At 36.6% G+C, this 26,167-nt stretch overlaps 1 protein-coding gene across 2 annotated transcripts in view; it reads right to left on the reverse strand.

Moving 5' to 3' along the window:
- Nucleotides 1-6,931: 6,931 nt before the first annotated feature.
- The window catches only part of DSC3 (desmocollin 3), a 52,557-nt gene continuing 33,321 nt past the window's right edge, over nt 6,932-26,167 (reverse strand). Inside the window, exons 10-17 of one of the 2 annotated variants that reach the window (XM_009433832.5) lie at nt 24,288-24,544; nt 24,036-24,178; nt 22,929-23,153; nt 20,188-20,412; nt 17,662-17,783; nt 12,621-12,878; nt 10,301-10,343; nt 6,932-10,219 (exon numbers count right to left, since the gene is read on the reverse strand). In XM_009433832.5, coding sequence (XP_009432107.5) covers nt 10,317-10,343; nt 12,621-12,878; nt 17,662-17,783; nt 20,188-20,412; nt 22,929-23,153; nt 24,036-24,178; nt 24,288-24,544 — 1,257 coding nt within the window. In that variant the 3' untranslated portion in view covers nt 6,932-10,219; nt 10,301-10,316. The remainder of the gene's footprint in view (nt 10,220-10,300; nt 10,344-12,620; nt 12,879-17,661; nt 17,784-20,187; nt 20,413-22,928; nt 23,154-24,035; nt 24,179-24,287; nt 24,545-26,167) is intronic. The other variant, XM_009433831.5, reaches the window with a different exon arrangement.

Below are 26,167 nucleotides of genomic sequence, written 5' to 3' on the forward strand. Positions count from 1 at the left end.
TGAAGAATGGGATAGGCATGGTGGCTCACGTCTGTAATCCCAGCACTTTGGGAGGCTGAGGCGGGTGGATCACTTGAGGTTAGGAGTTTGAGACCAGCCTGGTCAACACGATGAAATCCCGTCTCTACTAAAAATACAAGCACAAAAATTAGCCGGGCGTGGTGGTGTGCGCCTGTAATCCCACCTGCTTGGGATGCTGAGGCAGGAGAATTGTGTGAACCTGGGGGAGGGAGGTTGCAGTGAGCCGAGATCACACCGCTTCACTCCAGTTTGGGCGACAGAATGAGACTCCATCTCAAAAAAAAAAAAAAAAAAAAAAAGAATGTTTTAAAAAAAGAAGAGAAGGCAAAGAAAGAAGATGAAAAGGAAGAGAAGGAAAAAAAGAAGAAAACATGTGCACAAACATTTAACCTATGGTGCAGACACTATTATAGCTCATGTCTCTGCTCTGCTCAAAACCATCCAATAGATCTTATTCAAAGTGAGATCCCATATCATTATTACTTTTTAAATTTTGCTTGTTTGTTTGTTTGCTTGTTTTGAGACAAGGTCTCACTCTGTCACCCCGGCTGGAGTGCAGTGACACAATCATAGCTCACTCAGCCTCCAACTGCTGGGCTCAAGTGATCCTCCTGCCTCAGCCTCCCAAGTAACTTGGCCTACAGGCATGTGCCACCACACTAGCTAATTTATTTAATTTTTTGTAGAGATGAGGTCTCACTATGTTGCCCAGACTGGTCTTGAGCTCCAGATCTCAAGCAATCCTCTCGTCTCAGCCTTCCAAAGCACTAGGATTATAGATGTGAGCCGCCATGCCTGGCCTCCCATCTGCTATCACAGTCAATGACCCTACAGACTCTGGCTTCCCACTGTTGCCTTTTCTTCATTTCCTGTTATTCAGTCAAGTTCAGCTGCATCCACTTTATTGAACATATCAAGCAAAATAGCACCTGAGGGCCCTTGAGTTAGCTGTTTCCTTTCCCCAGAAGTTCTCTGCCCATTTTTGCCGCATGCCCACTGGCTTGCCCCCTCACTTCCTTTCACTTTCTTCAGGTCTCTACTCAAATACTGCCTTTTCGTAAGGGCGTCCTTCGACCACTCTTAATAAAATAAAAACCTGCCATCGTTCTCTATGCCCCTCACTCTGCTTTATTTTTCTTCGTGTTATTTATTGCTGCATGATGTATTATACATGTATTTGTACATTTGTTTATTACCTGTCTTCCTTCTGTTTCTGGGATGCAATTGACAAGAGAACACAGATTTTGACTATTTTATTCACTGCTACATCTTTAGCCTCTAGAACTGTGTGTGCTTGGCATGTGGTAGTTCACCAAGAAATATTTGTGAAAGTTTGAATGACTGAATAACTGAACAATCAAATGAAGAGCCCTGTTTTAGAAAACGAACTGAAACACAGAGAAACTAAGTAGCTTGCCCAGGTCACTTGGAAAGTTAAACATTTTTCTCATGGTAAGCCAAACAATTATTATACCTGTTTGGAACATAACTTGCATTCAAACTTGAAGCTTATATTTTGTCTGTGTGTGTGCATGTGTCTGCATGTGTGCAAGTGTCTGCATGTGTGCATGTGCCTGCTTGCATATGTGCATGTGTGCATGTGTCTGCGTGTGTGTGTGCCTGTGTGTGTGCGCATGTGGGCCTGTGCATGTCTGTGTGTGTGCGCGTGTGTGTGTGCATGTGTGAGTCTGTGTGTGCATGTGCATGTGTGTGGGGGTGTGCGTGTGTGTGCGCATCTGTGTGCACATGTGTGTCTGTGTGTGTGTATGTCTGTGTGTGCGTGGGTGTGCATGTATGCATGTCTGTGTGGGTGCGTATGTGTGCGTGTGTGTGCGCACGTGTGCGCATGTGTGTTTATGTGTTGTCCTTATCTTTGGATCATTGTTCTTTTGTTGCCTTGTCCTCGTCTATCAAGACAATAATCTGATTCTGTTGTTAGTTTGGTATGCATGTTGATGTATAGATTGGAGATAGGAAATTATGATAGTAGCTGACATAATTTGTTTAATTGGATTACCAAGAAAATCGGGTGAGAAAGATTGGTTAGATTCAAAAATTACAACTTTTTAAAGTGCCAGTATAAAATAGTATTTTTAAAAATTTTTTGAGAAGTCCTCTTCTGAAGATCTTAAGAGCAGAAATCCTTCACTTTGATTTCCAATTAATTGAAGGGGCATATAATCCTTGAAATTCAGACACAATCTATGGATTAAAGAATGAGGAGAACCCTAATTTTAACCTAATTAAATTGTGTTTTTGTTTCACTCTTGCCACCTGCCTTAATGGGAAGGATGTCAAGATAAAGACAAAAGTTATGAAAAAATAAAGGCATATTTTCTACATCTGAATTTGTGATTGATTATATGATTTGTAGTCTAAGTTAATACATAAATAAAATGGAATTCCTTCTAAATGATATGTGATCTTTCTGGATCAAGAGGCTGAGGTGACTGGCTTTCTTTTGAAGAGTACATTTCAAGGTTTAGACTGAGAAAGGTATTCATGTTACACTCCTCTGAGACATCGCTTTGTGGATCAGAGATATCCCACTTCACTAAGGTAGAACAACAGAAAAAAATGTGACTAAACCAATATGATTCTGAGAAAACTCATGTCACTTCTTTCTTCTCTACTTTTGTTTTCTCTTTCTATGCCTTATATGTTTAAGACCTTTTTTTATATTTCCCCAAATAAACTTACATAATAATACATGTCTGCTTTAACGTGTCTGTAATGATTCATATTAAGAAAAAAAACAGAGATCTCAATGTATTAGAAATTTCTGTGAAATTCTTCTTTAGCTTGGAACACATCACATTATGTCATAGAAACTTGAAAAGTCTATGAGCCATAATTTTAATGTCACAGCACAATTCTGTAACTGGTAGTGCAGTTTACGCAGAATCAGATTACATATGTACAGGGAGTGAATCTATTAAGGTTAAAACTAAAATCTATCTTTTAATAAAATAAATTACACATTTGTATTGCACAATGCACATTTACCTTAAGGTATTTGGAAAATAAAACAATAAAATCAATATAAATTATGTGAGAATTCAGTAGCAAAATACTCAGACCCCTTGTGGAATCATATTGCATCTATTAGTTTGAGCCAATAAAAAACACTGGTTTATAGTGTTCATAGTGCATATATTCCTCCCACTATGGTTGCATTGTGCATGGGAGGCAGAGAAATATTCTTGAACGGGTAAGTAGCAGCTGTAGCTTTCTTCAGATTGGTTTCTGAAGATCCTTTTCTCTTTGAAGTTGTCTTTACTAACAGTCCTGGCACTGTCAATGAGTCTGTCCAGCCCCACGTGTCTATTCCTGTTTGTTCATGGGCGTGGGAGAGGTCTGAGTCACTGAAGGGTGTGTCCCCCACTTTCTTGTAGATACTTGAAAAGGAGCCATGCACACTGGTGCCCAGAGGCAAAGGCAGAACACCTGGAGGACTCACGTGGAACTTACGTAACCCACCCCCTCCAAAAAAAAAAACGAAAAGTGCAAACCAGTTTATCTCAAAAGGAAATGTTTCTTGCCTCTCTTTCATTAATTTCCAGTTGTTTTTTTTGTTTGACTAGTGGCTAAGAATCTCAGTTCACTTCTCCTATGTTCCAGAAATTAACTTCTCTTATTTTTCTGTTGGTTAGTTTCTATTTAGAGTCCTAACTGAACCAAAGTAGTAGAGATAAATCTCAGTCTTTTGGGATTTTTTCACCCCAATGTTTCTGAGGCTGAGTGTAAATTTTGCCTACTCCTGTGGGGTAGCAAGAGTTCTGGGTAAATTTTGCCTACTCCTGTGGGGTAGTAAGAGTTCTGGGTAAATTTTGCCTACTCCTGTGGGGTAGTAAGAGTTCTGGGTATGACCATCTGGTGTTTGGTCATAAACTTACACAGGTGGTCACTGAGGCAGCTCTTACTCCAGTCATGGTCACCTGGGAGCTTCAGACCAGGAATTTCCATGTTAATTTTATGGTTTACTTACATAGTAGCTAAGAAGCACTGAGAGGCAAAGTTGCTTAAATGGGATGGGAGCTGGGCAATAAGAACAAATCAAACACCAGAAAAGAAAAAAAAGTGTTACAGAATTTTTGTGTGTATTACAATCTCATGCTTTTGGGGAGAAAAACTAATTTCTTCCCCATCTTCCCAGGTGCCCATACTAAATCCTGTGGTCTGTCTGTTCTCTGGAAGGTAAAATGTTGGGCAGCCAACAGACAGGGACAGAAGCTCCTGGGGAGGGTCTCTTGAAACTCAACAAAGCACAGTCTGGGAGAAAGAGCATCTTATATAGAGGCAAATGTGATCATTTTTAAGTAGATTTGATGCTGCTACTTTTTTGGTGAATTTATTTTAGAGCAGAGGCTAGTATTTTAGTGCAAGCCACTCTCAATCATGAATGTAAAAAGTCTAGGCAAGGACTCCCTAAAGATGTTCAGTGGTGTTACACAGAACGTGTTCTGGCACAGGAATGTAGCATGTTATTTTCAGCAGACATTACCCTCCAGAATGGATTCTATTTTAGACAGCATGCTGACTAATGCATAGAGCAGTTTGACAGAAACATGGATCCATTTAGACAGTTCAGATCTGAACAACAGCAGATTTTCAACTCATTTCAAATTTTTAGAAGGTTTTACCCTTTTGAGTATAGTAGAATTATGCTTGGATTTATAAATTTTTATCCAGAAGGTATTTTCCAGCTTAAATAAAATTAAACAATTTTAATTTTTCCAAAGCAAAGTTAAACTGATTTTTAAAATTATTTCATTAAAATTATTTTAATAGGAATTACTTTCTGCTTATATTTTACAATAAAAATTGAATCTTTTGATTAATTGGCCCCTTATATAAAATTAAATCATTTATAGTATTTACATTGTCAGTTTTCTTTGTGACCATTTATGCTAGCCAATTTTTATAGCTGTAAATTTTTGCCAAGAAGATATGATGCTTCCACAGATAACAAGTATTTGTACATACTGTTATACTTATTATCAGATCTATTTTTGCTTTATCTCATTGGATGTTCCTTTTAAAAATACTCATTTTGAATTTGATAGAAGACTGATAATCATATTTGTTTCTGAGTAAAGCCTGAACAAGTCCTTTCAGATATTCTAGGATTTCATTACCAAGTAAAGGGATGCATGAAAAGTCCTCATTTCAGTGAAAGAAGCCAGACACACAAGGCCACATATGTACGATTTCATTTATATGAATGTCCAGAGTAGGCAAATCCATAGAGACAGAAAAGATATTAGTGGTTGCCAGGGGATAATGCAGGGAGGGGAAGAGGAGAATGACTGCTTAAAAGGCTTCCTCTTGGGGTGATGAAGATGTTCCAGAACTAGATAGTGGTAACAGTTGCACAACATTTTAAATGTACTAAAGTCACTGAATTATACACTTTAAAATGGTGAAAATGATGAATTTTAACCACTCATAACCATGTTTTATGAATTTTACCATTTTTTAAGTAAAGGGAAAAGAAGGTTCTGAGATTCAAACCTTTGCAATCAAAATAAACTGTCGAATACAGAAGGTCGTAAACATATTCTGAATACTATTTAATTTTTCTGCCCATGAAACCAAGCCTAATTCTAAATAATATAAGAACCAAAATAAACTGTCTAAGCTGGTATTAACCTTTTTCTTAAATTAAAAATATTATCAGGTTGATAGGTGCAGCAAACCACCATGGGACACATTTACCTATGTAACAAACCTGCACATCCTGCACATGTATCCTGGAACTTAAAATAAAATAAAATAAGTGTTATCAATGTTCATTGTGAAAAAATCAATACAGAAAGAATAAATTATCAATTCCATTGTCTGGAAATCATGTTTCGGGATTATATATATGCACAAACTTTATTTCCCTAAAAAGAGATTAGATATTGTTCGGTAGTATATCCAACTACATAATTTTACCAACTACCTCACACTTATAATTCTTTTACTATGTGTAGGCAGTGTTCTATGTACTTTAGGTATATTAACTAATTTAATCATTCAGCAACCCCATGAGGTTGGCATTGTTCATTGATTTTAATGAGAAAGCTAAGAGAGGAAATAAGTAGCCTTTCAAAGGTCACACAGAAGTAAGTGACAGATCCAGGATTCATATCCAAGCATTCTGGCTCTAGTGTCCATGCTTCTCAACCATTATGACCCAATATTCAACCAAATCAATACTGAAGGACACGTGAAATGTATCCAGTATTTTGCTATTACAAACAAAAATCCAATGAACATTCTTGAAGCCATACACAAAAATAATGGTTACAATAGAAGTTACTGGAATTGAAATTTAGGTTCAACCTATATTAAAATGTAAGGCTTTTGATATAGCTAATAGATTTTTGAAATGATCAGTCTTAACGTTTGTAGGGGAGGACACTCCTGCATGGGGAAAAGATTCACTGTGAAGCACAGAGCACCTTTATGGTTGGATCATCTTGTCATTAAAGTTCAGGCGTTATCTATCCTGTAAGTGGCAGAATCAAGACTGCAATATTGCCTGCTTTTCTTTTTAACTCATGTTTTCCCTTGACTACACTGGTCCTCAAAGTAAAACCCCTGTGTCAATGTACTATTCATGGAATACTCTGCAATTATAACCACCTTCTAATACTTTTAATACCCAATCAAAATTTATTATACATATGTATAATAGATACTCATCTGTAAAGCTGTGCTTCAAAACAGTGATCTCTTCCCAACATTACAATATATATTAATGATGTCGACAATTTGATAATGAAACATTGTCCAAAATATTCCCCATTAATACAACAAAGACATAATTGAGTATTTCTATTTCCATGCCAGCCAAAAGCATAATTTTGCAAAGTGATCGTCTTAGAATTATTTAATCTCTAAATACAGCAAAAACAAGAAACCAAGTTAATATTGTTTTATTACATCTCCCCATATCTGTAAATATTACTTTACGCATCCAATTTTTGCTTATTTTAAGCAGCCAAGTTTCTTTAAAAGCAAAGTAACTTCTTTTAATAGCAATATTAAAGCTCTGTTTAAAACATTGCAAAACAAACCCCACTGCATTTTAGACAGCTGCTTCCTTATAAAAGTAAGAAAAAACATTCTGTACTTCTACATAAAAAATTCTAAATCATTCACTGGGGTAAAAATGAAACCTTTAAAAATATATTTTCTTGCACACTCAAATACCATAAATTTCACCTTACACATATAAGGAAATAATAATACTACATATGTGAAAATATAGAAATGAATCCCTAAAATTAAATTTTCATTTGAGAGAAAAGAATTACAAATTAGGGCATATATGCAGACCAGGTGGTTTTCAGCATGTTCAAAGAACAAAGAGATGGTTAGAGGTTTTATAAACAGGGAAGTGATACTGGTTGCTCTTTGAGAAAGTTTATCGGCACTAGTAAGGTCCTGGGGAGGTAGCAGGTTTTGATCGGTGAGTGAGGGAGTGCACAAAACACAGTGGGTGTTTCAGTAGCCATTAGATAAAACTGGCTTCTGGTTACAGCAGGAAATTTCAGCATCTAGGCTTGCAGAGAATTCCATTCTCAGACCAATATTTTGTGCCCTGAGTTCTTTCTCCCCCTGGCTTCTCGACTGTCTTTTGGTTGAGTATTTCAAGATTGATCCAATTCGTATGATCAACTTTCACACATGTTCAAAATGATTACATTAAAAGAAGAAGACTTTAAACGGAAAACAAGGCCGGGAGCGGTGGGTCATGCCTGTAATCCCAGCACTTTGGGAGGCCGAGGCAGGCGGATCACGAGGTCAGGAGATCGAGACCATCCTGGCTAACACAGTGAAACCCCGTCTCTACTAAAAATACAAAAAATTAGCCGGGCGTGGTGGCGGGTGCCTGTAGTCCCAGGTACTCAGGAGGCTGAGGCAGGAGAATGGCGTGAACCCTGGAGGCGGAGCTTTCAGTGAGCAGAGATTGGAGCCACTGCACTCCAGCCTGTGCGTCAGAGCGAGACTCCGTCCCCCCTCCCCCAAAAAAGGGGGGGGGAATAAAAAGTCTAAGTCTAAAACACATAGATTTTAGGGTCAAATTAGAAAACAGAAAACGTAGGAATAAATCAGAATTTTAGATACACATTTAATTCATAGATCTTCTTAGTGCCCAGAGGGAGGGCTGCAGAAGGAATACAACAATTCCCATGAATGCCTTGTTTGTTCTGCACAACCAGTTCAGGCTCATCCTGCAAATGCCTTCAGACTCATCATGCAGTCAGCTCTGTCTCCTTGATTTCTTACTCCAAATAAGGTGAGCCATACCTCACCGGACTCAAATGGCAGTTGCCATTGGCCTGAGAAAGGAAAAGGCAGTGCCAAGCCTAGGAAAAAGTATGAAGCAGACGATGTTGCCTTTACTCCCACCCATATTCCTTGTGGCCTCTCCTTGCCCTTGAAGGCCTGCATCTTCCTGTTGCCCTCTGACTGTACAAATAACCTACTTGGGCTGCTTTCTCCCAAAGTTCCCTCTGTTCTAAAATGACAACTTGATCTTTTTCTTTTATACATTCAAAATTTCTATTTCTTCTATTATTTTAAAATTTCTCTGGAGAAAGCAAACTGATTAAAAATGAATTCATGCTGAAGGATGATGGAAAACTTGGAGTCACTTAAGGGAATCTCTGCTGGAGGTGTTGCTTTAGCAGAAAGCCGAAAGAAGGGGGCCTACAAGGCCTGGCTTTCCTTGATTCACGCCAATGCCACTCAGAAGAAGGGCAGTGAGGAGAAAAATGAAATTTTGTAGCTCCTAGACCTGATCAGGTGTCAAGTTTGTGGGGCTTAGGTTTAAGGACAATCAATCTCCCCAGGGTGCTTTCAGTAAGATCCTCCCCTCAGCTCCCTCTAGCCTCTAAACTCTAGGAGGACATGGTTATTTGGATCTAAATTAAAAAGATGTTGGTCACTATGAGAGAGAATAGAAACAGCAATAGAGGATTTAACTTCAGTAAAGGTAAGTTTTAAAATGTTTTTGTTATTAGCTCCCCAAAAAAAAACACCTCATCTCTGGATCCTTGCTACCAAAAAGCAGGGAACCCTAGCTGCAGCGAGTATTCCCCAGTTTGCTACTAACTTGTGGATGCAGAAATCTTGAAACAGACTGCAAAGCAAAGCTACTGTTCCATTGGATTCCCTATTTCCTTCCCACAGAAACCAGAAAAGTTTAATTTATTTACAATTTTAAACAAATTACACAAATTGGACAGGAACTATTTCCTCATAGACTCAGTTATAATGCAGCATTTAAGAGCCCAGGCCTAGGAAGCTCTCTCTTTTTTCTATTGTAGGACAAACTGTACCCCAGCCTCATTTCAAGTTTTTACCATTTTCCTCTTTGTTCTCATTTCATTTTAAATATTGCGTTGATTAATAATAATATATACACACACATTTATTTCCAACTATATTCCTATAGAAAATTGCTACTTCATAGGGCACTTCAACACATTTTGCCTCCAAAGTCAAATGAATTTGGTAGTGCAGTAGGGGTGAGTCCCAATTCTTTATGAGCTGCAACATTTTTAGTTTAATTCAGTCTTCATTGTTTCTTTTCCAAAACTTTCTTCACATAGTGATACTCAATATTTCTTGTTTATTTTTTAAACTATCACTTAAAGTGAATATATAATAATGTGATATTAGCATAACTTAGCTATTGTTGGACTAATATTTATCCAGCATATTTATTACTAAAATATCCATAAAAAAAAAAGAGCAGATGCTTTAGAGACCTTAATTCCAGTGCTGGAGTTTGAGATTTACCAGTTGTCTGTTTTAACATTTTTCACTTTTTGGAAAAGATAAGCAACAACTTGCTTTAAAAATATAAATTGGTGAGTAGCATAATTCAAAATTGAGAAAAAAAATCATCATATACATACAAGTTGAAATTGAACTTTACAATATTATTTTTGGAAACCTCCAGAATGTCTGACAAAGACCTAATTGTAGCACTGTGACATTATCTCTTTGTGCATGCTTCTGCTAATGTAATAAATTTGGGTTCCAAATTATTTAAAAAGTCAAGGCCATCTTCTTCCTGTTTTTCACTGCAGCAGCCCACAGAACCAGCTGGAGATCCTCTTCCCTCATAGTTATAAGTGAGGACATAATCTTGGGATGGCATGCGGTCTTCATTCTGATTACATCGATGCAATTTCTGTAAAATTTTTTTTAAAATGAATTGCATTATAGTTTTAAACAACTTAAATATATGAACATAAAATTTATTTTTATTTACCTTTTATGTTTAATTTTTAACCAGTGTGTCCTCTAATGGATTCCTACACACAAAAAATGCAAATGATTGGTCTATATCACAACCATACCATAAAGTCAGCATAGTTTACATCTCTAGTGATCCATATAAATAAAAAATTATGTATACAAGTTTCATATTTAAGTACATTCAAGTTGTCATTAACTGCTTATCCCTAAATTTTATACACAGAGGTCAGTCTAGTCTAAAAAATAGAGACAATAGTCATACTGGTTAGGAGTTTGAGATAGGATGTCAAACAGCCTTGGTTGTGAGTCAAAGCTCTGGCTTTACCAACTAGCTATATGACTTTGGGCAAGTGACCAAATATCCTTTAGTCTCAGTGACCACCTAACAAGATCATTTTAGAAATTAATGACAAAATAATGATGCATAATACACATATTATGCCCAGCACATATTAAAGGTACAATACATGTTAACTTGAATCACTATTATATGCAGTTATAAAGTAGGTAGGATTTACCACGTTAACTTCAGAAGCAAGTTTCCAAGATACTCAAACATGGCAAAATATATACATGCATCGAAAAGTTCAATGAAATTAAAAAGAATGAACATGACTCATATTGCAAAAACTGGGCTTTTATAATGAAGACGCCATGCATTCAGCCACATCTACCCTCTCTGCCACTGGCCTGTCTGCCAACTCGTCAACTGCCATGTCTCCTCCCTTTCCTCACCTGTGTGCCCACTCCTTGCCTATGTGGAGTTCATTGGCATGGCTTACGTTCTTTCTTCATGACATTGTTAGCCTTACCTCCCATTACCTGATGTGCAACTGAGGAACCCTCCTAAGACTATGTCTTAAGCTTCACTCCATCTCAACCTGATATTACATAAATACTGACTGTCTAGAAGTAGAAAAAGAATTAACACTTGAATTTGACCCTCCAAAATGCTATGGATACATAACCTACAGCCCTATACCAGAGTATCACCCATTTGCATTCCATTCAAGGATTAAAGGTCTACTGTTTGTCCTGCAATGGCACTGGTATCCTCTGATAAAAGAGGTAAAAATTTAGTCCAGAAGAGTGTCTAATCCAGTGGCTTTCTACCTAGCTGCACATTTGAATCTCAGAAATGTAAAACAAAAACAAAACAAACAAAAAACCCCAAATTCATTAAATTAGAATCTTTTAGAGTAGAACACAGCCATTAGTTATGTTTTAAAAGCTTCATAGAGGATTTTGCCAAGCCTAGTGGCTCATGCGTATAATCCCGGCACTTTGGGAGGCCAAGGTGGGTGGATCACTTGAGCCTGGGAATTGGAGACCAACCTGGGCAACATGGCAAAACACCTTCTCCACAAAAAATACAAAATTTATCCAGGTGTGGTGGTGTATACCTGTAGTCCAAGCTACTCAGGGGGCTGACATAGAAGGATCACCTGAGCCCAGGAGGTCAAGGCTGCAGTGAGTGGAGATTGCACCACTGAACTCCAGCCTCAGCGACAGAGCAAGACCCTGTCTTAAAAAAAAAAAAAAAAAGAAAGAAAAGAAAGAAAAAAGCTTCTGCTTCATAGGCGATTTTGGTATGAACAGAGAATTCCTTATTTTAATTCCTTCTTTCTTTCATATTCTTGCTTTCCTTAAAATAAAAGCACTTTACATTTGCATGGTGCTTTGTATATTTAAAATATGTCCTGCAATGGTGACTATAGTTAATAATAGTATATATTTCAAAATTGCAAAGAAAGTACATTTCAAATGTTCTCACCACAAAAAATAAGTATTTGAGGTGATGCATATGTTAAGTGTGATTTAATCATTCTACATTGCAGACATAAATCATAATATCACTTTGTGCCCCATAAACATATACAATTAAATTTTGTCAATTTGCAATAAGATAAATATATATAAATCATGCTATTTAATCTTCATTCTAAAACTGCATACAAATGTTGGTGTTTTCACAGAGAAATACAGATTTCATTTGAAAAGTTTGTAATTGTGAGGAACTAGAATTGCTTTCGCAATCTTCTATATCAAAAGGGTTCATGAGGTAAATACACAACTAAAAATGAGACATTAGTGAAGAATATTAAAAACCTCCTATATATATGGGATTTTATAAATTAAATGAAATATGAAAAATGAAATAAAATCTCTTTTAAATTAAATAATGTAGCAAAATCAAAGAGCACGGGAAAATGAAAAGAGCAAGCAAGAGAGAGCCCACAGAAAAATATAGAAAATATATGTTAATTTGAATTGTCTATTTTTCTCCATTCGGAGGTTTAAATTTTAGACTCAAAACACCTAAGGAAACTCACTTCACCGAGACGGGGTTGAGTAAAACTGTGCCACTCCGAGTAAGTGTATCTGCAGTTGTCCACCTCCGTGTGTCCTCCCCTGCAGGAGTCCAGGGTATGATGATGCCCAGCCCCCCGGCAGGATTCCAAGGTCTGGTTTCCTCCTTTCATCATTTCAATGGTTTCCTGCCCTCCATTTTTCATTCCTGATCCCATAGTACCACAAAAACCTTGGCTAGAGTTGTTGGCAGTTTGGGTCATAAATCCATTGGCAGAGCACTGAAATAATAAAATAAAATAATTCATGTTGAGAGGAAATGGATTCTAAGTTGTCATGAGAAGGCAAAGGAGAGAGAATATTTGTTCAACCTTTTATTCATTCATTCATTCATTCAACAGACATTTATCAGTTTCTAATTATGTGCCCAGATACCGTCTTCATTCATTTTGTGCTGCTATAACAGAATACCTGAGACTGGTTAATTTTTAAAGAACAGAGATTTATTTCTTACAGTTATGAAGTCTGGGAAGTCCAAGATCAAGGAGTTCACATTTGGCGAGGGCCCATCCCATGGCAGAAGGTGGAAGGGCAAAAGAGCATGAGTGAGAGGGAGAGGGAGAGAGGGAGAGAGGAGCAAAAGGGGACTGAACTTGCTTTTACAATAAGCTTTCATGATAATAAACCCATTCCCATGATAAGGACAGTAATCCATTCATGAGAGCAGAGCCCTCATGACCTAATCACCTACTGAAGGTCTCACCTCTCAACACTGTTGCATTGGGGATTAAGTTTCCAACATATCAGCTTTTAGGGACAAATTTCACCATAGCAAATGCAAAAGCCTAGGGATATAAAGATAGACATAGTCTCTCGATGGCTCCAAGAAGATCTTATTCCAGGGAGAGAGAAAAACAAATACTTTGAGAATGTGATTACTCTATTATGTGGGTGAACACAAAATGTTACAAGAGCACAGAAGTAGAGCATTAAAATTCAAATCCAAACAGGGTAAGTGGAATAGAACAGGTAACTGGAAAAACTCTGAGCTAAGAGACTAGGGACTAGTAGGAGTGGGACAAACAAGGCAACCACTGTAGAAGGGTCTGGAGGCAAAAGGCAAACAATGTCCTTCAGGGGTCCCCAACTTCAATCAGTTGAGAACAGCTACCACATAAGATTAGGGTTGGGGGGAGGCTAGAAAGGTTATAAAAGGCCGTAAGATATAAAGATCTATATGCTATGCTAAAAAAATAGACTTTATTATGAAGATTACAGGGACTGTGAAGAATTTTAACTCATTACAGAGAGAAACACATTTCAAAAATATCATTCTAGGCAATAATGTGGAAGACAAATAAGAAGACAAATTTAAGTTCATGGAGATCAGATGGGGGTCACTGCATCTGATCTGATCTGATATTCCAGGTAAAAATGATAAGGACCTAAGCCAAGGAGGAAGCAGTGATGACTGAAAGAAGTAGATGGACTCCACAGAGAGTCTACAAGTATCTAGATGGATGAGGCAATCAAGGACAGAGTCAGAAATTATTCTTTTGTGTTCCATGAAGGCAAACAGGTAGATGGTACAACTCACTGAAACAGGGAGGAAAGATGTGCTTATGGGCAAGAGGAGAGTGAGCAACTAAAGTTTGAACATGGTAAACATTAGAAACGTGGGATATCCAAGATGAATATATGAATATGCAGATTTGGAACTCAGATGAGAGATTTGAGCTGGAGATATAATTCTGGGAGACACTCCCAAATAGGTGATAGTTGGGGCCATGGGAATAGAGGACCTATCCAGAGAAAATTGTCAACCAAAATAAAAAAGGGCTAAGGATAGAACCACAAGAAAAATCACATTTTAAGGGGAGGGTAAGAAAAACACAGCTGTGACAGGCCAGATCTGAATAGCCACTGAGATAACAGAGAAAACCAAAGTGGCAGGACCCCGAAGCCATGAAGAGAGAATATGGTAAGGAGTGGGAGCAGCCAATGATGTTAACAACAACAACAGAAAAATCACAGCAAGGTAAGAATGGGTTCAATTAAAGTATAAGCGCCCATTGGGTTTAAGTGAAAGAATAGCCATTGATGAGCTTTGCCAAAAGAATTTCCAGGGAGTGCTGGGTAAGCAGGAAGGAGTATTATAGAGAAATCAAATATAATTTTTTCTTTCCTAAAGTTCAGTTTGAAAGAAAAAGAGAGATGTGGAGGGAAGTAGAGGATGACAAAGAGTCAAGGAAATGCTTTAAAATGAAAAAGTCTTCATTAAACATTAACTTAATACTGGAACTTCACTCCAACCCTCTGAGCCATAGGACAGAAGTTTAGTTACAGTGGTAACCTCGACATGTCAGTTTTCATTACAAACAGTTACATTACTTTCAGGACAAGAACCTCCATTACATTCAGGTTCCTTTGTGCCACCTTCCTATCAATTTAAATTTTTTTTCTACTTAAAATGCAGTCTTTAACTAAATTGAAAGATTTTTCAAATACAGATGATTTATTGAACCTGAAATATATCTGCAAAAGTCATACTTACTATCTCATTGCCTTAGAAAAAAATACCAGAAAAAAAGAGTTGAAAAGTAGCCATTTGGTGGCAGTGCTACCCTACATTTTTTTACTTAAGTTGCCGTTACAATAAAATTCAATTACAAAAAAGGAAAAAAAACCCTCCTAATTATTAAATCTTCTTGATGGTATAATTTCGTTGTAATAAACACAAGTTCAAAGATCATATTTCTAAGTGAATAAAAGAGGAATTTAAAATAAACTAAAAGCAATGCTGAGCCTACAAGGCTAGCTTTCATACTTTTATTCTCTGCTCCTTTCTGCCCTCCTCCATCCGCATTTCCCAAAGTTCATTCTCACAGGGTATCAACAACTCTTTATCCATGTCAATAATTTCTAGGTTTACTTTTCCAGTCCTGATTATTCACCCAACTCCTAATCCCATGTGCATGCCTTCAAGTGAAATTCAGATCCAAAGCTAAAATGATCACTTTTACTCATTGTATTAAAGCAAGTTTATAGATTCAAGATGAAATTTTATGTTTTTATATAAATTAATAATTCCAAGCCCCTTTTAGAAGTGTTCCTAACACAGAACAGGTACATATTGTGAAACGGCCACTCAATATCATCAGCTCTAGCATTAAATGGCAAAGAACAGATATTAAGTAAAAGTCATCCATGCTGGTCTTAAAAATAAAATAAGAACTTATTATGAGTCAAGGACTGTCAAGGGATTAAACCTGCTTTCTCGCTGGAGAGATCATCACAGGTTTCTACATGTAGGCACGTCAAGCATAGATGGGCTATGATTTTGCATGGTGGTGTGGAGGAGTTGAAGAGAGAAATAGTGAATAAGAAAGGCATCTTCACCCCGAGACATAGAAAATACTGGATATGTAGTCGTTGTCCCTGGCTATAGCCTCTGCCACTTTGACTCTGCTTTTTACTTTGTTCCTTAAGTTCAGTCAGTCAACAAGCTTATCATTTATACCTTTGAAATATTTCTTATTCATCCCTATCTTAATATAACAATTACCATCATCCTGGTAGAATTAACTCATGCTTAAACTAAGCTTTCATCTTCCCCAACCCTGATGTCTTCCTATTCTCACTGATCCCCCTACTGACTCAGCTTCACGCTGCTTGATTATACCTCTCTCCTGTAGAAAAGCCTTGGCTGACTCTCCCTTACCATGAGAATAAATCCGAAATCCTTAGTGCAGCATTTAAAAGTCCTATCTCCCACTTGTTTCTTAATATTCTCTTCTCTAACACCGAACTTCTTTCAAGCCTCTTTTCCAACACATGATTTCTTCTATTCTAAATCAATTTATTTATTATTTGCTAAATAGCCCCTAAACTGTATCATCTCCAGTCTTGTAGGCTATGCTGTTTTCCTCTTCTTTAGCTATTCTCACCATCTCTTCACTTTCAAACCCTTCTTATTCTTTAAGTTACCAAGTAAGCTGTACCTCTTGTCACCAGCCTTTCTGGTTGATCCAAACTACATGAGTACATTTAGGTATCATAGGTATTTTTGAACTCTGACAGTGCTTTATCATATTGGTTTATTGTCATGTTCCTATTTTGCTTTTCTGTAAAGTAGGATCTATTTCTCATAAATAAGTTGGCATCTTTTTGAGGTAAGAACATGCCTTGTAAGTACTTTCGTGTATATATATACTTTGTGTGTATATATATATATATATATACACTTTGTGTGTATATATATATACTTTGTGTATATATATATATACTTTGTGTATATATATATATACTTTGTGTATATATATATATACTTTGTGTGTATATATATATATACTTTGTGTGTGTATATATATATACTTTGTGTATATATATATACTTTGTGTACATATATATACTTTGTGTATATATATACACTTTGTGTGTGTTTATATATATATATACTTTGTGTATATGTGTGTGTATATATATACTTTGTGTATATATATACTTTGTGTGTGTGTGTGTATATATATATATATATATATATATATATATATATATATACTTTACACAAAACAAGAAGCATAAAAGCACCTCAGAAGTCCTAAGAAATATATAAGGAAAGAGAGTGGCAGTAATCTTCCAAACCCCTCTCCCTTTCTTTTAGATATATCTCATTGATATTTTCCTAGCTATCTTGAGAACTTTTAGCAAGCTTTTTTCCCCATTATAAATGGTCAACAAGTTACATAAACAAATTATATCTGGAAATATACATTGTAGAGTGCAGGCAAAAAAAACTATTGTTATAATAAATACTCAACATCAAAGAACAAGTTTAAACTATGACACTAGAGTGGAAAAAAGATAACTAAAAAAATACATCTGGATTAAGAAGTTTAATAAATTACCACTATATAAACATATGAATATTGACAGACAATATCTATGCCTATGAAATCTGATTCAATTAAAAATATAAATTAACTCCTAAATTTTGAAATGAGTTTATGAGGATGAATTAAATTATCGGAGATACAAATACATATTTATTTTAAAATTACTTACCACTCTATCGTCTCCAGGTGCTTCTGTGTTTGATATAATTAAGTTTTGCTGTGCTAAATCTTCAGGAAAACGTTTCCCTTTAGTTGCACCAAAAACTCCACATACTAAAGTTAGCAATACAGCTGAATTTAAAAATAAAAATAAAATAACTTACTTTAGCATACATAGAATAAAATAATCATCATTTATTTCTTACGACCTAAGGATCAAAGTGGAAAATAAATCCACTAAGCATGGTTTCCCATGAATTATCTTGGCTGTTCTAAGTTAACATGTCACCAGATAGCTTAGGTTTTAGAATCAGAAGCAATCATCTGTATTTTTTCATTATATCTCACTAATTGAATTCTGCCCATCAAAATAAAGTACTTAGAATTATGAGTTAAGCAGTACATAAAGAAAAAAAATCACTGACATTTAAGACAAAGACTTTGAAAAAATTTACTGATTCCCCTAAAAATAATTTTCCTACATGAAATGTAAAAAAAGAATTGTGTACATAAAAACATGAGAAAAACAGACTGCTTTCCTAGAAAAGATTTATCTTTATTGAAACTACTTTGTATCTTGCCTATTAAGAATTATTATTCTAAATCATAATTGTGGGAGATTGAAAATACATGATAATTAAACTAAGAATAACAACAACAATTCTTCCAGTCTAAAAGACCCTATAGTGCATTGGCAAAATCCCCAAACCCAGAGCACTACATATTTTTGTATGGCCTATGAGCTAAGACTTTGTATTTTAAAATGGTTGAAAAAATTCAGAAGAATAAGAGTTTATAATGTGAAAATTACAGCCGGGTGCGGTGGCTCATGCCTGTAATCCCAGCACTTTGGGAGGCTGAGGCGGGTGGATCACCTGAGATCAGGAGTTCAAGACAAGACTGACCAACATGGAGAAACCCCGTCTCTACTAAAAATACAAAATTAGCCGGGCACAGTGGCACATGCCTGTAATCCCAGCTACTCAGGAGGCTGAGGCAGGAGAATCACTTGAATCTGGGAGGCAGAGGTTGCAGTGAGCCAAGATCTTGCCATTGCCCTCCAGCCTGGGCAACAAGAGCAAAACTCTGCCTCAAAAAAAAAAAAAAGAAAGAAAGAAAGAAAAAAAAAGAAAATTACATGAAATTCAAATTTTACAGTCCATATATAATGTTCTATTGGAACACAGTAAAGCCCATAATTCACATATTTTTATAGCAGTGTTACTGTTTGAAGGACAGATTTGGTTGGATACAATGGAAAACACATGGCCTGCAAAGCTTGACATATATACTATCTAATCCTTTACAGAAAAAGTGTGCCAACTCTTGCCTACCCTACATGGCCCCACACTACCTTTCTGGCTCCATTTCCTAATCCTCTTCCCCTTGTCCACTCTCACCACACTGGTTTCCCTGCCACTCCTTGGTTTCTCCAGACATAATCACAAATTAGGGCCATTCCATTGACTTCCCTCTCTGACTGAAAGTTCTTCCCCAAGGCGTTCCGCCTGGCTCTTTCACCTCTTCCAAAAATCATTAAAAATAATCTTCTCAGACCTAACTCTCTATTGAAAATTGCAATCACTGGCACCAATACCCTCCTCACCAACACACTCCACAGCACTACAGATCCTAATTATTTGCCTCTCTTTTTTTTCCTCCATAGCATTTAATTTATTCATTAACTGTCACAAGGCAGAATGATTGTTTTTGCTTGTTTGTTTGTTTGTCTTTCCCTATTTTTCCTAAGCACCTAGAACAGTTTCCTGCCTACAGTAGGTGTTTGATATATGTTTATTTTTTGACTTGATGAAAAATAATGAACACATTAGAAATTTACTACGTACTGTTCTAAGCACTTCACATGCATTACCTCATTTAATCCTCAGTGCTACACCATATGGTAGGCTACTACAGTTATTCCTTTTACAGATGAGGAAATGAAGCACAGTTAAGTAATTTGCCCCAGGTCACATGGCTTACAAGCGATGAAGTTGGGGTACAAACCCAGGCAGTCTGATTCCTGAGTTCTTTGCTCTTAACTTCTACTTTATCACAAAACAAAGCTAATCTAGGCTGGAGGAGGTTAACAGAATTTAAAATTGGCAAGATATACCCAAGAAGAGACATTGCTGAGAACAGAACATCTCCCATAACTCTGTGGCTGGACGGTAAGACGATATGGAATGAAAGTGGCTTTTAGTGGAGTTTCCTAAGGCAGAAATTTTAGATTGTTCTATTTAGCCTTAAAAGGAATAGCACTGGAACCAAGAAATAAAGACTATTTGTTTGTCAGATTCTGGGAAATCTAAGGAATTTTCAACAATTCTGTCTAAGCATAAAGTCTTTTATCTCAAGAAGGATCATGTTCCCTTCACAGAAAATATTCAAACACAACTCAGGTAATAACACAAAAGGAACTTGGAAAGAGACTCACATCTGATGGATGCTTGGACAAGATTATTTTTTAAACATCTTTTCCCACACCTAGATTTTTTATTATATATTTTAACTTCAAGAAAGTGAAAATACTTACAAAAGAGCAGTGCTATACCCAGCAATATTGCAAGGATTGCCCATTTTCCAAGTATTACTCCTGCACTCCTTGAAGTCGCACGACACTGAGTTGGATGAGTACATTCACACAGATTAACTCTCAATAATTTTGTTGCAGCTTGGCCGGCCCTGTCTTTTACAGTAATAGGAATGGTATATTCTTGAAATCCAGCATTTTTCTGATATGAAAGACGGGCAGCTGTATCTGAAAGAAAATAAAAGAAGTTTATTTTTTAATGACCATTTATTCTTCCCTTAGCATTTGTTTCATCACGCTTGTTTTTGAAGGCATCATTCTCAAGGAACTGCCTGCCAGATGAAAATAAATAAAAATGGAGGACTATCTTCAACCCTTTCAAACTCTAATATTATCTTATATGTATTGTCCCTTGTAATTCCTTAGAAGGGAGCCCTAAAGAACTAATTTGGCATTGGAGTAGCCCAGTAGTATTCCAGTAATGTTTATCTATACAAACTAATAATGTTAGGTTGGCTGTTAACATACACTTCAAGCATTTTTCTTTAGTACCAATGTATCTACAGGTACACACAAATAGTTTCTGAAGTTTACGTTTTCTTATCCATTGACCTTCTAGTATTTGCGCATTATTCATATGGATAAGGTAATTTTTCAAAGCACAATAGATTGTTTACGATTAAAACCTTTGCACCTGGAAGTAATCTTAGTACCAGAAGCTAATTAATGTCACTCAGGCTACTTATAAGGCTTACACAAAACAGAAATATCTATATAACAATTCACTTTTATCAACTCTGATAGTCTTGGTCTCATATTGTCAACTAACCAAAAGCTCCGCAGAATTTCAATGGCAGTTACAACCTCCCTGAGCATTTATAATAGACTAAGTAAAATGAAAAAGTAGCATAATACACACCCTGGAAGTCATCTGGAATTCCTAAGCCTTGATTAAATGCTCTGCTGTAGCTGTAAGAATTTCAAAGATTTTGGCTGCACCTCATACCTGAAGGCTCCCTAGAGGAATATGAATTACCACTTGGGTTTACTTAGGACCCTTCAAGACCACACTGTGTCTAAGGTAAGATCCTTGAAATCTCTCCGCTCCCTCAAGACAACAAGTGGAGCCATAGTCATGTCTCAGTTATTCACAGTAGTGCATTGGCCTCTGATTTTCCTTCATTCAACTCTGCCCCCTTCATATTGTCCTCCTGTCATCAGTGTCACCTTTAAAAGATGTAAATCTTGGAATGGCATTGCCTTATTTGCACATTCCCAATGCATAATTGCTGTCGCCTACTGTACCAAGGTTAGTCCCCTCAGCCTGGCACACAAGGCCCTTCACCACCAGATGCTACCCTTCCTTCCACCCAACCTCTTGACATTCTTACTAAAACCTTCTAGACTCTAATGACATGGATATACTTATTCTCCTGGTATGTTTCTTCTTTTATGCACATTATTAATCAATTATTGAACAAGCAAACATTTATGAAGCAGTTAGTATCTACTAAGCATTAGGCTAGGTGCTGGAAGTACAAAGATGAATTGCGAACGTTCCAGGAAACTCATGTATTGGAAGGGAGAAGTAATCAGATGTTAATACAACAGGAAAGGCACTGCAATGCAGGTAGCGAAGGGTCATGGTGCCACTCCTTCCAATTCAAGACAAACTTCAGAGGTGGAGCATCTCAGCTGGGATTGTGTCTGTCTTGTTCATCTCTATATAAATCCTCAGGATCTGGACGAGTGCTTAATAGATAGTAGATGTTCATAAATATCATGAAAAAAATATCATGCTCATAAATATCAAGCTAAGAAACGGAAAAGGAGGTATTCTATGTAGATATGGTTATATACACAAAAGCCCAGTTGCATGAAAGAACATGGCAGTAACAACAGAATGAAGTATGGATGAAGTACAGAACATGACAGCCCCCAGAAACTGCTACAATAGGCAGCAGCCCCTCAATATTCCTTCCCATATCCCTTCCTATATCCCGCCAAGTTCACTTCCAGGATACCCTAGAGTGCTTGGTCTATACACCTGAGTTCCTCACTTCCAGAGTCAGCTTACAATACAATTTAAACTACACATCTTCTGCTCTCTCCTCACTTCGCTGGTATTATTATTATTATTATTATTATTATTTTGAGACGGAGTCTCCCTCTGTTCCCCAGGCTGGAGTGCAGTGGCACCATCTCTCAGCTCACTGCAACTTCCACCTACTGGTTTAAGTGATTCTGCTGCCTCAGCCTCCCCAGTAGCTTGGATTACAGGTGCCTGCCACCACGCCCAGCTAATTTATGTATTTTTAACAGAGATGGGGTTTCACCATGTTGGCCAGGCTGGTCTTGAACTCCTGACCTCAAGTGATCCACCCACCTAGGCCTCCCACAGTGCTGGGATTACAGGCATGAGTCACCATGCCCAGCCACTGGCATTATTTTTAAAAACATGCACACACACACACAAAGTTTGTCTTAATGATAAGCTGCCCAACATTTTAACAAAGCTTTCCTTTGTTGTAAATGTAAATGTTGCCTTCATAAAAATTACATCTTCCTTCATTTTATATATAACAGAGCCCCCATATAATATTTGTAAAAGGTTAGTTTATCCTTCTAAAATATATTAATGAGACTCAGTTTTACTTCATGCTTTGTGTAAGTAAGCAAGTCAATCTATCCTCCAGTTATTCTGTTATTTCAGAGTTTATAAATCATTATTTTTTATTAAATACCATTAACTTTGGTGAGGCTCCACAGTCTACTGATTTCTGGAGAAGTATTGGGCAAACTGAAATAAAATGGAGCTCCATGGACAGGTTCATCGGGATCAACAGCTAAAATGTCGGTATACCCCATTTTTGGTTTGCAAATGACTACATATTCTTGAAGTATTGCTGGTGGATTATCATTTACATCTTCAATGTTCACAGCAAGTGTTCCAGTACATGATCTACCATCTAAGGAGAGAGGAATAAGGTTTAGTGTTATTTTAAAATTCTTTCATAGTTTCTTAAAGAATAAAAAGTCAATTATATTCTATATATATGATCTGTTTTTAAATAAACTGATTATTAAAGGAAATGATAAATAAGAACATAGACGGATAAATAGAATCTGCAGCTAATCTGAAATGACTATTGCTACTGATAATATCAGATACAACTGTCAATAAATCTTTTACCAGAATTACTACCAAATAAAAATAAATGTCTGAATTTCAATCTCTATTTTTGGGGGTTCCAGGTGCCACATGTTAGTAAGCAGTAAAGTGGTTACAGATAAGATTTCTAATCCCAGTATATATTCAAACCACTAGGAAGATTTTTTTAAAATATAAGATTCCTAGGCTCCACAACCAGATATTCTGATTCAGTTAGTCTAACAAAGTATCTACAGATTAATATTTTTATTTTAATATGAAGACAAGGTTGAAAAACTCTAGGTTACTTTAAGGAACAGAATTCAAGAAAAGGATCATTTTGACCTAATATTCAGCTGAACTATATAAAAGCTCAATTTAAAGTGACACAAACGGATGTGGAAGAGTCTGATGAGACCATTTTATCTAGTTTTAGATTTCAGTTTTATTTTTGTCCTCTAGCATAGAAATACATAAGAATTTAAGGTCCTGCCCCATTGGGGATATAAAGATAAATAAAACATGGCTTCTTGTCACCAAACAGTTTCACCTTGTGAGATAATTAAGAGAGACAGAAAGAGTCTTTAAAGTAATTTCGAAGAATTCCATATACTTACCACCAAAATAAATCTGCATAAGAATAATTACATTTTATTCTCTAATTCCTTTATAGAATACCAGATTAAAACTTTTTTTTTACCTTTGTCTATTGCCAGAACTGTAATATTATACAACTCATTTTTGGGAGTTTCGACCTCCCTATCCAGGATTTTGGAAGTTATGATTGACCCTGAAATTTCATCAATGGTGATCCAACCTTTAGGATCATGCAATTTTTTGTACCTGTTAATAAAAATAAATAGTCTTTAGCATCAGAAAATGTTTTCAAATAAGTTACTATCTCAATGATTACAAGTACATTATTAGTATGTGGTTATAGATTTATTTTTACCTTAAACCATTGCCATTTCTATTTTCGGGGTCATATGCCTTATAGCCATTGATCTTTGACCCCACTGCTAAGTTTTCTTTAATCCGCACATATTGGGCTGCAGGAGTGCATTCAGGCCCCTCATCCAGATCCCTCACATGAACTGTAACCAAGGCTCTGTTCAAGGCTGTCACTCTGGGAATATCTCTAGCAAATGGCGCTTCATTGTTTACTCCAATTTCCAGGTTCACTTGACGGTTTTCTTCATAATTCAGTGGCTTTAAAATAAAGTCCATGTATATCAGTGTCAGTGTAAAATACATCTGGCATTTCAAATGGCAAGTGAACATTTGTCATTCTGACCCGTGCTGCATAAATTCTATGTTCACATTTTGTTAATACTGACTTTTATCCCTTGCTAAAAAGAGAGTGGATCCCGTGCTAAGCCTCTACCAAGAATGGTCCAACACCTTCTGCAGGTAGTTTCATAGAGTTGGACAAACGAAATTCCTGAAATATTTTTATATTTCACTCTTACTAAGGAAAATTACTCTGATTCAAAAAGTAATGCAAACAGATGACAGTATTCTTATGGTCCTGCTTGGAGCACTGTCTAACAGGCTGGGCTAAGGGTCATCTGAGTATGGGAAGGTGCCTTTATTGGGCTTATCAGTTACTACTGACTATGGCCCAGGCATTTTATAACTCTTGTAAAGTTTGATGTTGACTTTCACAAAACCAAAAGGTGCAATGATTTCATTTTCTGTCTCATAGAAAAGATATCCCAATATTTTATTTTATTTTATTTTATTTTTGAGACAGAGTCTTGCCTCGTTCTGTCACCCAGGCTGGAGAGCAGTGGCGCAATCTTGGCTTACTGCAACCTCTGCCTCTTTGGTTCAAGCGATTCTCCTGCCTCAGCCTCCCATGTAGCTGGGACTACAGGCACGTGCCACCGTACTCAGCTAATTTTTGTATTTTTTTCTTTAGTAAAGATGGGGTTCTGCCATCTTAGTCAGGCTGGTCTCGAACTCCTGAACTCAGGTGATCCACCTCCCTTGGCATCCCAAAATGCTGGGATTACAGGCGTGAACCACCATGCCCGGCCCCAAATGTGTGTTTTAATTGCCCTCTAAGGCATCTAACTGAGCCATCTAATTGCTGCTTTGCTTTTATCAAAATCCATCCAGAGTCTCATTTCTTCTTAGGAATCAACTTGTCTTTTTGCTGGTTCCTTCATGAATGAGTTAAAACCTTTATCCATCCATGCCCACTACCTATTTTTATGAAAATTACATTTCTGAAAACTTGAGAATTATACTTTGGCATTGTCTATAATTTATCCAATGAAACGTTCACAGTGGATACACAGAGGAGTAAGGGAAATACTATGTGACTGATTTTAATTATCATTGAATCTAAGGCACTACTCTAACAGTGAAAATAAACTCACTAAATCCTCATGACATTATGAAGTAAGTATTATTGACCTCATCCTCATTTTACAGAGCAGAAAACGGGAAAAGGAGATAAACTGATTTTTTTTAAGACCAAAAGATAATCATTTGAGCTTGAATTTGAAGCCAGGTAGTCTGACCTGAGTCCATTTCCTTAGCCTACACTATAATCCCTCTGCTATCGTGTGCTGCTTAATTGGCTCACTGATCTCTAAAAAATTTCCCAATCAATCTTTGACTAAAATTCAGTTTTAGATAACAAATCAAGTAAAACCCATAAAACATTATGTTACACTGTACTATAAAGTTGAAGCACTTTTTCTTCAATTTCTCTTTCTGCTTATCAAAACAATCACTGGCTACACATTGAACAAAATCAAAACTGGTGAATAAAATTATTTTAAATCTTTCTCCACACCTAGGTATTAACAGAGTAAGACACTA

This window comes from Pan troglodytes, chromosome 17 (genome assembly GCF_028858775.2).
Source record: "Pan troglodytes isolate AG18354 chromosome 17, NHGRI_mPanTro3-v2.0_pri, whole genome shotgun sequence".
In the NCBI taxonomy this organism is placed as follows: domain Eukaryota; kingdom Metazoa; phylum Chordata; class Mammalia; order Primates; family Hominidae; genus Pan; species Pan troglodytes.